The sequence below is a fragment of the Schistocerca gregaria genome, chromosome 3 (assembly GCF_023897955.1).
Source record: "Schistocerca gregaria isolate iqSchGreg1 chromosome 3, iqSchGreg1.2, whole genome shotgun sequence".
Lineage (NCBI taxonomy): Eukaryota > Metazoa > Arthropoda > Insecta > Orthoptera > Acrididae > Schistocerca > Schistocerca gregaria.
Genome location: NC_064922.1, coordinates 774,102,511 through 774,115,048, shown reverse-complemented (window position 1 = coordinate 774,115,048; position 12,538 = coordinate 774,102,511). Strand labels below are relative to the sequence as shown.

The following is a 12,538-nucleotide window of genomic DNA, read 5'->3' as shown; positions in this document are numbered from 1 at the left end:
CCAAATCTTAAATAGATTATGGTTACCTGCTCTGTTGATGCTGCATCTCGAATGTTATCGTTGAGGATTTGGGAAATTTGTTGTATGGCGCTTTTTGTATCATTTCTCGTCTGAAACATTGAAACAAATAAAAATTATTCACTTTTTTATACCCAGTTGATTACACCACAACATATCTGTTTACTTCAGCTTTTTTCTGGGCTGCAGTAAATATGGGTAACAAATTTCGTACATTTATGCCTATATTTCGTAAAATGTCACTAATTAGGATCGTAGCTGCAAAGTTGTGCAAAGCCAGAAAAAAAACTGCTCCTTTAGGGGATCCCTAAGTTGGATGATACAGGTAAACGTTAAAGGAACATGCATTAACTGTAAATAAAGGAGAAATGGGGGGATAGTAATGTAATGGCCAAGAGACAGAAAAGAGAGAAAAATAACAGGGAGGTGGAAGAAATTCGGATGAAAACACTCTGTAAGAAGCCGGTGCAGCACCGAATAATATCCCGCTAAATGATCAACGAGCCCTAAGACGTAGGCGTAATCGGATAGATAAGCACAGTTTTTGTGAAAAAATACAGAATAATTATGACTAACTGTCAGTTATGAGTTTACGTCAGCAGCAGAGGCTGCAGCATTTAAGGCAGACACTGTATTGATACTCTCCATAGAAAGAGAAATGTAGCATAAGGCTAACGGAAATACTTGGTTAGCGTTGCTTAATAAAGGTGCTATTAAATGTTACAGTGCCAGAAATCGAAAGACACTATGAACACCTTGCCCCAGCTGTTGCAGTATTATACCTGTGGAATACGATAGTTAAAACGTTGTACTTACGTAAGCTTAATTCCAGAACAGAAGGAAACTATTCCTAAGATGAAGCAAAGAGTGAGCAAGTGATGGCTTTTGAGTGCATCTAACCTTAGGATCACAACACAGCGTACCCGGAAGACTTGTACATGGTACTTATAGCTGCATTAGATAATACATTTATATCAACCATCCATACAAGTCCAACGTACAAATATAATAATATGCGAAATTACAAATTTGTCTTATTGTAATTTGCATAGTTACTTATGGATCGTCTACTTTCGCTACAGAGTTATATAAAATAATGTTCGCATATTCGATAACACAGTTTACACACACGTACGTTACGTTTCTTTCACAATGTGATGTGTTGTTGCAAATAAGGTGGTGGAAACCATGGAGTGCCGTTCTGGTGCTCACTTGTCTCATCTCAAAATTTTCCTTTGGCCATTTTCGGTCAACTTCTGCTGTAAAATTCTTGATGAATGTCTCCTCTTTTTTTCTTTCAGTATATTAAGTAGACTTTTCCGAAGCGCAGACATTGGTTAGCATCAGGTTTGTACTTAGGTCTTCAATGAGGAAGGATTATCTCGCAAGCGTGTATACGGCTTTGGATTGAATTGCCTTGGACAATATGATCGTTTTCTTTGTATACGAGATCGCCTTTACGCTATGTAATGTCGAAAGGTTTCTCACTGAGAGACGTTGTCCGATGATTTCTATGCCGTAAGTCAGTATTAGCGAGATGCTGCCCCTTAATAGTCTCTAGGCTGTCTCTGTGCTGAGGGAGTTAATGTGTCCTATTTTATGGATAGCCATTGTTGCTTCACTGCTTTCTTTGCTACGTGCTTTGTGAAAAATTCAGCACTAGTTTGTATTGTGACGCTTAGATGTTTGAAATCTGGTACTGTTTTCAGTTTTCTCTCTCGTATGGAGATCTCAGCCGCCGAAGGCGCTCTGAGCAATATCATTTCTCTTTTGTCACATTTATTTAGAAGTTTAGTTTGTCCACCTAATTTACCATGACGTTTAAAGTTTCTTGTAAGCTTATAATGTCCATTGAGCCTGTTACAATACCATTAGCATATGCGTATGAGGTTGCGCCCTCTCTTTTGGGAATGCTTACAATTTTTTTCTACTCCAAGGATAAGTAACAGAAGACTTACTGGCTGATCGGGAGAGGAGGCTGAAATCTTTAAAATTGAAGGATTGTTAATTTGTAATTGGCATCAGCCATCAATTTTTTGGCTTTTAGTTTATTATTGCCTCACACGCTTCATATATAGGTGCCCCAACTGACATTAAAAGGGCTGCAGTATACGAGTTAATGTGTAATTTATGAGATACTGAAAAATAATATTACTAGTTGCCGTGTGTTTTGCGAAGTAAGGGAAGATAATATTTTTATAGTGTCACCATTCAGTGACTACTGGCCTTTTGGAAAAGACCCACGAGCTTTAATTCACGCCCGTTTGAAAATGAAATTTCCGTGGAAACACAAACTGATATGTTGCATGTCTGTAATGCTTTTTAATCACACCACCAAATGGAATTACTAGCAGCGTTGACAATGAAACCATTTACTGAGGTAGTTTGTAATGCTGTTCATTGTTTTCCAAGCTGTTAAATGTGCGTATGTTGGCATTAATGACTGAGGAGTATTCCATAATACCTCACAAAAAACACAGTAACTGGTAATAATATTTTTCAGTTTCTCACAGATTACAAATTAACTCGCAGACTGCAGCCCTTTTATTGTCTGTTGGTGCAGCTATATACGAAGTGTGTGGTGAGCAATGCTGTAATTCGAAAAAGCGAGAGAAGATTAAACAAACGGAATGTCGTAATTCCAGTAAAATAAAGTTTGTAGGGATACGAGATGAGATCTATGTGAATCGCCAAGGGAAAAGTATGCCGGCAAAAAAAGACTGTATTCACTTGCAAGTAAGTAGTAGCTTTCTTTATTGTCTTAGTACATGAATAATATATTACACTGCCTAAATCCCAGACGTGCTCCGTAGCTTTCACAGTGTAAATGTACCAACAATGGAACAATATAATGTTTAAATACTTCCAGGATTCCTATAATCTCATTTTGTAACCAGTTCACATGATGATAGTCGTGTTTGGTGATTGTTCGCTCATTGAAGCAGAACACAGTGTACAGAAAATGTGAATAATTCGACTTTTTTTTGTTACAAACGTGTGTCCTTCATTTTTTGGCGTCCTAAACGTTTATTTAGAAGGAATCAATGTTTAATGTACTATACACTTTTAAGCTCCTTGCTTCTGTGCTACAGTGAATTCAGACCATTCTTCACCTGTAGCGTTTATCTAACATATCTCTGTAATGTCGTGTTACAAGAGTATTCTACATTATATAACTCCATATAACAAAATGCGTTCATTTTAGGTATGTATAGGGTAATTTGTATTTTCATGCATATATTACGTTACTTGAGACTGATAACACAAAAGCATGTCTTATTATAGCGGGTACAAGATTTCTTGGAAAAAAATGCAGAAGAAAAATGCAGAAGAAAAATGCCTGGGTATATGCAACCAGTGTCACAATATTACAGCAAATCATGATCAAGGGCTTATTGCTCTTTACGATGTGAAACAGAGTGATCCAAGGAATCACGCTCCAAGGATTAATTCTGCCAGCTTTAAATATCATTTACTTAATGGAACTACGAGAGAGAGAGAGAGAGAGAGAGAGAGAGAGAGAGAGAGAGAGAGAGAGAGAGAGAATGTGTTTCGATGTATATACAGGAGTTTTTAGCGTCAGTGTGAAGAGAATAAGAATACTACGAGCACTGAAAATTGCTGGCAGAATACTCTACGACAAGAGAGGGAGGCATATTTCCCACAGCCTACCAAGAGCAGTGCATGGTTTAGTGCGAGATCATACATAATCCTTCCCGTGGCAAGAATGCCATTGTGAAGGTAGGACAAACGATATTACTCAGTGCTGACATCAGCATCAGAACATGGAAATTATTCCTTGAGAAACACCTTCAAGAAAAAGTAAGCTGTTACTTTTACTGGACATCCTTCAGGGACAGTTTTAATAACAAATTTGGAAGGACACGAAGAGACGCTAGTGGCACGTGTGAGGAACTAAATGTGCAGCTGAAGTCTCCTCGACTAAATGATAAACGAAGCACAGAGCCGTGATTGAGCTGCTTCTTCATAGGCAGAGGAACATAAAATCTTACACTTCTCTTCACATGAGAAATCGTAAGCAGGTATACTAGAAGACCACATTCTTTCTTTGTGTTTAGATTTAATGTAGAACATCTTCCTACCAAAACTTCCAGTGTAAGATGTGTTTTATTTAAGGAAACTTACTTTTAATTTATTTTTCTTACACAATACAAAGACCGACAAAACCACAGTATACGTTTATCATGAAGATAAGGCAACAAAAGTCCAAATGAAGTGAGCTCATTTATAACTGATCACATGAAAGATGTCCCAAAAAATATATTGAACTCCAACTGAGCAGCTGAAATAAGAATCAAATCCTGAGTAGATTTATGTCGTACCTAACTGTTTCTTTAAAATTCAACAAAACACAGCAATACTTTCTCCGTGAGGGGCCACAGTTTTTTGTCCTGTGATAGGGATTTCAGCATTATAGAAAAGAAACTAAGGAAATGCCCATAATATCTACTGTGTATGACGTGAGAAACGTAATTCTTAAAGGTCCGGAGGAAGATAAATTCCTTTTTAAAGAAACTGGTGCTACTTAGAATTAGACTAAAGTCATGGTAGTCGCTGTATTACCGGAAGACGTGAATTTCTGGAGAGACTCAGAAGAGTAGCAGACAAGGAAACCTAACTTTCCCTACCAGCACTTTTTCACATTTTATTTTTCGTAGGATCAGACTGGGTTGTATTACAGCTATTAAGATGATCAATGGACTTATTAGTCACACAGTGCTTCTGGGACTCCTCCATGGCCCTCTGACTGCTCCAGATAAGCTAGTTTACCCATCACGAATAGTTCCAATTTAGTCTAATACGATAACAGACATTGAAAAATACCAACGTAACCTGCCCGACGAAGAGATACTTGTCTATGAAGAAATTCTGAAGTCGCCTGTAACGAATGATAGCCAAAACGAAGAATAAATTGGCTGCGAAGTATTGATTTTTGTTTTAGAATTGTGCATAACTACTGTAAAATGTAGAACTGTGTATATTTTATTGTTTTCTTTAAAGATAACAATAATTTGAATAGAAAGGAGTATATGGTTTCAGAATTTTTTAGGCACAAAATTCAGCTTTTAACAATTAATTACATTGGTTTAGAATTTCATTAGAAATGCAGTCTTTTGTCAAACAACCAGACTTTCATCATATTACATAAAATGTGAAGAAATATGCTAATAAGTAATGATTTTATGATTTAAACAATTTTTATCGATTTCGCACAAATGCACGAGGGTTGATTTAAGCCCATATAAAAGTACACGATTGCTCCGTTGTATCCCAGGATTGCGCTTATGATTCGTATCCACACTTCGTTTTCACTTGCGGTTTTCTCTAATTTTTCTTTGGTCACTGGTGTCCTGTCTACAAAGTCAAAGACTTCTGTGAAGTCTATGAATACCAGATGGTTGTAAATAAACTGAAGTTGCTCGCAGAGGTCCAGTGTGGACTGTAATTATCGTAGACATGCTAAGCGTTAATGCACAATGGAATTTTTTCTTTGGTCATCAATCTTCGGACTGGTCTGATGAAGCCTGACACGTGTTCCTCTCCTGTGCCAACCTCTTCATCTCAGAGTAGCACTTGCAACCTGCGTCCTCAATGATTTGCTGGATGTATTACAATCTCTGTCTTCCTCTACAGTTCTTGCCCCCCCCCCCCCCTCTACAGCTCCTCTAGTATCACAAAAGTCGCTTCTTGATGTCTTAACGTATGTCCTATCACCTTGTACCTTCTTATTGTCAGTGTTTCGCAAATATTCCTTTCCTCTCCGATTCTGCGCAGGACCTCCTCATTCCTTACCATATCAGTCAACCCAATTTTCAATATTGATCTGTAGCACCACATCTAAAATGTTTCAGTTCTCTTCTGTTCCGATTTTCCCACAGTCCATGTTTCACTACCATAAAATGCATACAACGCTGTACTCCAGACGTACATTCCCAGAAATTTCTTCCTCAAATTAACGCCGATATTTGATATTAATAGTCTTCTCTTGGGCAGGTATGCCATTTTTCCCATAGGTAGTTTGCTTTTGATGCCCTCCTTGCTCCGTCCGTCATTGTTTATTTTACTGCCTAGGTAGCAGAAATCATTACCTTCATCTGTTTCGTGACCGTCAAACTTGATGTTAAGTTTCTCACTGTTCTCCCTTCTACTACTTCTCATAACCTTTGTCTTTCTTCCATTTGCTCTCAGTCCATAACCTGTACTCATTAGACTGTTCATTCAGTTCAGCAGATCATGCAATTCTTCTTCACTTTCATTCAGGATAGCAACGTCATCATCGAATGCTATCATTGATATCCTTTCACATTTAATTTTAATTCCATTCCTGACCCTTTCTTCTATTCCCATCATTGTTTCCTCAATGTACAGAGTGAACAGTAGAGGCGAAAGGCAACATCCTTGTCTTGCACCCTTTTTAATACGAGCACTTCGTTCTTGGTATTTCACACTTATTGTCCCCTCTTGGCTGTTGTCTCTCCCTATAGCTTACCCCCTACTTTTCTCGTAATTTCGAACATCTTGCACAACTTTTTACTGTCGAACGCTTTTTCCAGGTCGGCAAATCCTATGAATGTGTCTTGATTTTTCTTTAGCCTTGCTTCCATTATTAACCGTAACGTCAGAGTTGCCTCTCTCGTACCTTTACTTTTCCTAAAGCCAAATGATCGTCATCTAGCACATCATCAATTTTCTTTTACATTTTTCTGTATATAATTCTTGTAATAAACTTGGATGCAAGATCTGTTAAGCTGATCCCCGCACTTGTCAGCTCTTGCCATCTTCGGAATTGTGTGGATGATGCTATCCCGAAAGTCAGATGGTATGTTGCCAGACTCATGCATTGTGCACCAACGTGAATAGTCGTTTTGTTGACACTTCGTTTTGATTATGAATCAAAGACGCTACGGCTAGACCACTGGTGTCTTCTGCTTGAAATACCAAATCTGGCGCTGTAGAGCACCTCGTCTATGTCTCATTACTCATATTGAACAAACTGTGTAATCTGTGGGTAATAATAAAATCAGCTGTGTGGCTGTCTCATTTTCTTTACCTTTCCTGTCCACGTCCTGTTTCTAATCCATTACATGTCGAAACACTTCTACATGTCTTTCTTCCATTTACAAGTTCAGATTTGCACCCGCTGGCCAAAACAGAATCAAATTGTTTTCCAGCGTGAATCAGTTCCACAATAATGCATTGGAGTATCTACCACGTTACAGCCCACACTGGACCTTCGCGGGAGGCAGCAGTTTAATCACCCGAAACTACCTTCTATCCCACCAAGGGCTTTCCATACGCTCTGCATTAAGAGTCCCATCAAGGTCGGTGTTGATCTTCCTGTTCTGTTATCACTGTCTTTCGAACTTTGAGATGGATTCATTGGTCTGACGGACGTGGAAGCATCGTACCTACAGATCGCACGGGCAGTTGTCCGCAGTGCAATGATTGCAGAACGTATTGTGACGCAATGGACACAGTTTGACAGTACGAGAAGAGTAGGAACGGATCCTTCCTGTACGAGTACACCAGAAGATCATAGTTATTCGACTGACTCATACAAATGGACGGATGACAAACTTAAATCACGGCAAAGGTTTCAGGGAGAGTGTCACTTCGAACCGCGGGAAAGATTATTGGAAACAAGATTGTAATGTCGAATTGTATGTTCCCTACACCGCTGACACCATACCATAGACAACAGAGAATTGCATGTAGTAGACAGAGAGTCCCTGGAACGTTCAGTGCAGTCTGTGACGTTCAGACTTAAATCTTGATTCTGTCTGTGGTTCTCAGATCGAAACCACTGAGTCCGTGGGTGTAAGGTCACAGGAAGTAGAGTTTCTCGAGACCCACACCTCTCCTACTCCTGGACTCGTGTTGCGGAAGCTACTGAAGGTAACAGCAGGACTGATCTATGAATTTTAGAAGGGAGAATGAATGCTCGCCAGCATGTGACAATAACAGTGAAGCCTGTTGTCATACAACCAAAGTACCAAAGGGCATGCTCTAAAATTATAACGCCAGGTCCCACACTGAATTTCACAGTACAAATGCCTTGAGAAACGTAGGAGGCACTGACTGGTCCCCCGATTTGTCACTCATGCAGCCTGTCTGGGAGGCGATTGAAAGACGAATTTTCATACCAGACTGCAGTCAGCAATATTCATGAACTTATAGTATCTGTTTCAGCCTCAACAGGAAATTCACCAAAATGAAATTCAGAGACTGTCTGCTGCCACTCCGAAAGGGAAACAAGAGTGTATTCGCCCATCTGACGATGGACATGTTTGGACATTATTCAAACGGAATTAAAGTTTAATCATTTAACATCCCTTACGTCACGGCCGGACGGTGTGGCCGAGCGGTTCTAGGCGCTTCAGTCTGGAATCGCGCTACCGCTACGGTCGCAGGTTAGAATCCTGCCTCGGGCATGGACGTTTGTGATGTCTTAGATTAGTTAGGTTTAAGTAGTTCTGAGTTCTAGGGGACTGATGACCTCAGATATCAAGTGCCACAGTGCTTAGAGCCGTTACGTCACGCATCGACAACCTTTGGTGACCTGCAGGCCTGATTCGTGTGCTTAATTACACGGGCCATCTCGTCACGTTACGCGACAGCAGCTCTCATAGCGCTTAAAGACAAAACTACATCGTCCATGGCGTTAATGTTTCAATGGTAACGCGCCAATGTGAATGGTACCCTTCTCTCGAAATGCTACGCGAACAAGTTTGGGTTCAAAACATGCTTTTTTGAGAAAAGATAAAATTTTATGTTCACATCTGAACATCAATATAAAAACTTGCTTGCAAAATTCTGCCACGCTTCACTTTCATGCCCACGCATTTGTTCTGTTGACCGGACTGAAACCAGTCATGGTTGTAATCCGGCCGGCTATCCCTCTGTTCTCCACCCGTTGGTTATGTGATGAACGTCACCACAAAGTTTTGGAAAGGTGTTTCATAGTGTAACACTCTTCATTTCCGTCAGCGTAAAATTAGTCACGATATTCTCTGTTGAAATAATGAGGAATGACATGCATGATTGGTTCTGAGCACTATGGGACTTAACTGCTGAGGTCATCAGACCCCTTGAACTTAGAACTAATCAAACCTAACTAACCTAATGACATCACACACATCCATGCCCGTGGCAGGATTCGAACCTGCGACAGTAGCGGTCGCGCGGTTCCAGACTGTAGCGCCTAGAACCGCTCAGCCACTCCGGCCGGCGTGCATGATTGCTACTGCCCTAATACGTGTGCATGATTGCTGCTATTCTGATACGTGTTCCTTAATGCGAACAGTGCGGACAACGATTTTAAAAGAAACTCCCGGTCTCTGCCTCTCCAGATAAAGATCATTGACATCGTGCTATACGTGGATTATCAGAACGTTTTTGTGAAAATGTAGTACGTAAGGTAGAGACTTTAAAAAGGGAAATAGGTGGATTGATGTTAGATATACTGGAAATTCATGATGAGTGGTGGCAGGAAGAACAGAACTACTGGTCAGGTGAGTACGCAGTTATAAATACAAAATCAAATAACTGTACTGTAGAATTAAGTGTAATGATAATGAATAAGAAAATAGGAATATGGCTAAGCTGCTGTCAACAGCATAGTGCGTTCATCACCATAGTAAAAATAGATACGGAACCAACACTCACCGCAGCAGTACAAGTTTATACGTGAAATAGCTCCGTAAATGATGAAGTGGTTGAAAAATATGAACGTTTGTGGCATATATAACATCTACCAATAAGACAACACCTAACAAACTTTACAGCGCAGTAACATATACTACCTCCTTTGACGGACGGTAACGGTGTGTCAATGCACCAGGAGTCGAAATACAAAGAGCAACAAAATTAAAGGATCACTTTTTCGAAACCTCGTAATTGTCCCCCGCGACACGTAAGTTTGAAATTTCACCCTAAGGTGCTTATAACCTTGGTCTGTATAATGGTGCAGAAACATGGTGCCCTGCGACGTCACCATCGGGCTCGGTCTTCCTTCGAGCAGCAAAGTGTCGACACATGCGGAAAGAAGGCTGCAGCTCAGAAGTTCTTGTGAGCTGTAAGGTCAGTTAAGGATGTCACAATGTCACGAAATTTCGCCGCAATTCTGCCTAACTCCACCGTGGACGTCTCACACGATAACTAGGTCGTCATATCAGCACTTACCCACATTCCATCCCTTCTCTGTGCGGTGAAAGCAAAAACACACAGCGGTGAAATCAAGCTATATTCTGTGGGTTGCCGAGGTAGTATAAAGGGCGTCAATGAAACCACCCCTTTACCTGTTTGGAAGGGGCAGGGGGAGTTGATTTCCACATATTTCGCTGTCAAAAACGTCATTTCTATGTACGATATCAGAAAGACATTCTTGTCACCCTTTATCACTTGTAGCACCACCGAACGTTTTAAGCCTCCTAGAAGGACATCGAGGGGCTGCATCCCCATTGAAGGCGACTGAACACCTGTGGAATGCAGCGAGACCAGAAGGTTTTCTCCCATGTACAGGCTGGGAACACTAGGAACCGTTTAAAACCATTCGAAGAAATTTGAACGTGATCCGATCCACTCCCTCCTGTGGCGTGACCGCACGAAGTGCAACATTTACAAGTGTGAATGAAACGTCACAGGATCCGTCTAAGACCCCGCAGTTCTTCAATACTTTCAGTGCCACCCACGAAAATTTACTGAGCACGTTATAAATGTACATGTCATACAAGTGGACACCAATTCAACCTGGAGCCTACACTAGCGCCCGAGTGTTAGGAATACCTTCCACATCCCTTGGTGCGGTATCCCTAGCTTCAGGCACCAGAGCAGCCGAGAAGCTGAATTGTTGTCGAAATTCCTGACATGTACGTTTGTTTATAATGTGCTTAGTAAAGTTGCTTGGGTAGCGGCGAGGGTATTGCCGAACTGGAGAGGATGGGCGGTGGTGGTTTGGAGGTACACTTTGCTGTTTGATCCACGCATATCTTAAATTGCCCTCCCACGTGATGACGCCATAGGAGGGCAGAAAACAGAAGTGTTGAAGAAGAATAAGTACCCTTCACTGCTCCTGATGACGTTCAAATTTCACCCAGTGGTTCTGAACAGTCTTTAGTGGTTCAACCCTTTACAATCGCGTCGCACACAAAAGTGGTGAGATCACGTTCAGTGGCGATGCAGCCCCACAGTCTCCCCAGAGAAGTCTTGAAATTTTACGGTATTATTCAATTTTATATATTCCTGATTGTTGGAATTTGTCCCTCTTGGTAGCTGGCTGGCTTAGGTGTGATTGAAGGGTTTGCCCAGGCGCATATGCTATTTTGAAGCCCTGTCTCTTTAGGATGTTTGCAACTCTGTGTGTTAGTTTATGTGTGTAGGTCATTGTGTACCATCTGGTTCTTTTCTGTGTGGTGTTGCCATTGTGTGTGTTTGTTGAGTGTGTTTGTAAGTTTTGAGCTTGTGAGTTCTTTTGTATTCTGGAAATGTTGCATTTGTTTTATATTTGTGTTTATATTTTTTGATTGAGCCTGTGTACTACATGTGTGTCATACCCGTTGTTCCTAGCTATTTGCATGATTGTACTCATTTCTTGTTCATAGTTTCTCTTACTGAGTGGGATTCTGTTTAATCTATGTAACATGTGTCTTAGTGCTGGAAGTTTCTGGCTGTGGGGGTGGTTGGATGTGGAATGTATTATTGTGTCTGTGGCTGTTGGTTTTCTAAAGATGTTAAATGTATGTTTGTCATTTCCTTTTTTAATTGTAATGTCAAGAAAATTTGTTTTAATTTCTTTTTCAAGTGTGAATTTTATGTTCTGATGAGCTTTGTTTATTTCTGAATGGAGTTCATCTATTTTTTCACTTGGCTCATCTACCAAATAATGTCATCCACGTATCTGTACCAACATATGATTTTGAAACTTTCATTTGTGGTTATCTTTTGAAATATCTGATTTTCTAGGAGACTGATAAAAAATGTTTGCTAGTGTTCCTGATATTGGGGATCCCATGGGCAGTCCATTAGTTTGTAGATAATATTCCTTCTCAAACTGAAAGTAGTTTTGTTCAGTTGTCAGTCTGAGCATTTCTGTTATTTCTTTTATTGCGTTTGTGATGAGGTTGCTGTGGTATGAGAGATTTTATTCTATGATTTTTATTGTTTATGTGATAGGGATGGAGGTATACATATTTTCTATATCGAATGAAATCAGTGATGCTGTGTGTGGTACCTGTACGTTCTGTATGTTTTCTATTAGGTTTCCTGTGTTTATCACTGTTCTGTTGTTTTCTGCTTTATAGTGTTTTGCAACTAACTTTTGGAGGTGTTTGGCTATGCGGTATGTGTGTCGACAGCTTGCTGTTTGAAGCGTCCGCGAGCCAGAGGGCGACGTCGCAGGGCACCACGCTTTTGCACCATTATACAGACGAAGGTGGTAGGTACTTTCGAGAAAAATGCAACAGTAAAGCGTGGCAATGGGAGGCGATCGTGGGGTTTTGAA

General features: G+C 40.4%; 1 protein-coding gene across 4 annotated transcripts in view; it reads right to left on the bottom strand.

Moving 5' to 3' along the window:
* Nucleotides 1–12,538, bottom strand: part of LOC126355249 (uncharacterized) — an 85,024-nt gene that overhangs the window by 25,421 nt on the left and 47,065 nt on the right. For all 4 annotated transcript variants that reach the window (XM_050005531.1, XM_050005532.1, XM_050005529.1 and 1 more), the window contains one exon: nucleotides 27–110. In XM_050005531.1, coding sequence (XP_049861488.1) covers nucleotides 27–110 — 84 coding nt within the window. The remainder of the gene's footprint in view (nucleotides 1–26; nucleotides 111–12,538) is intronic.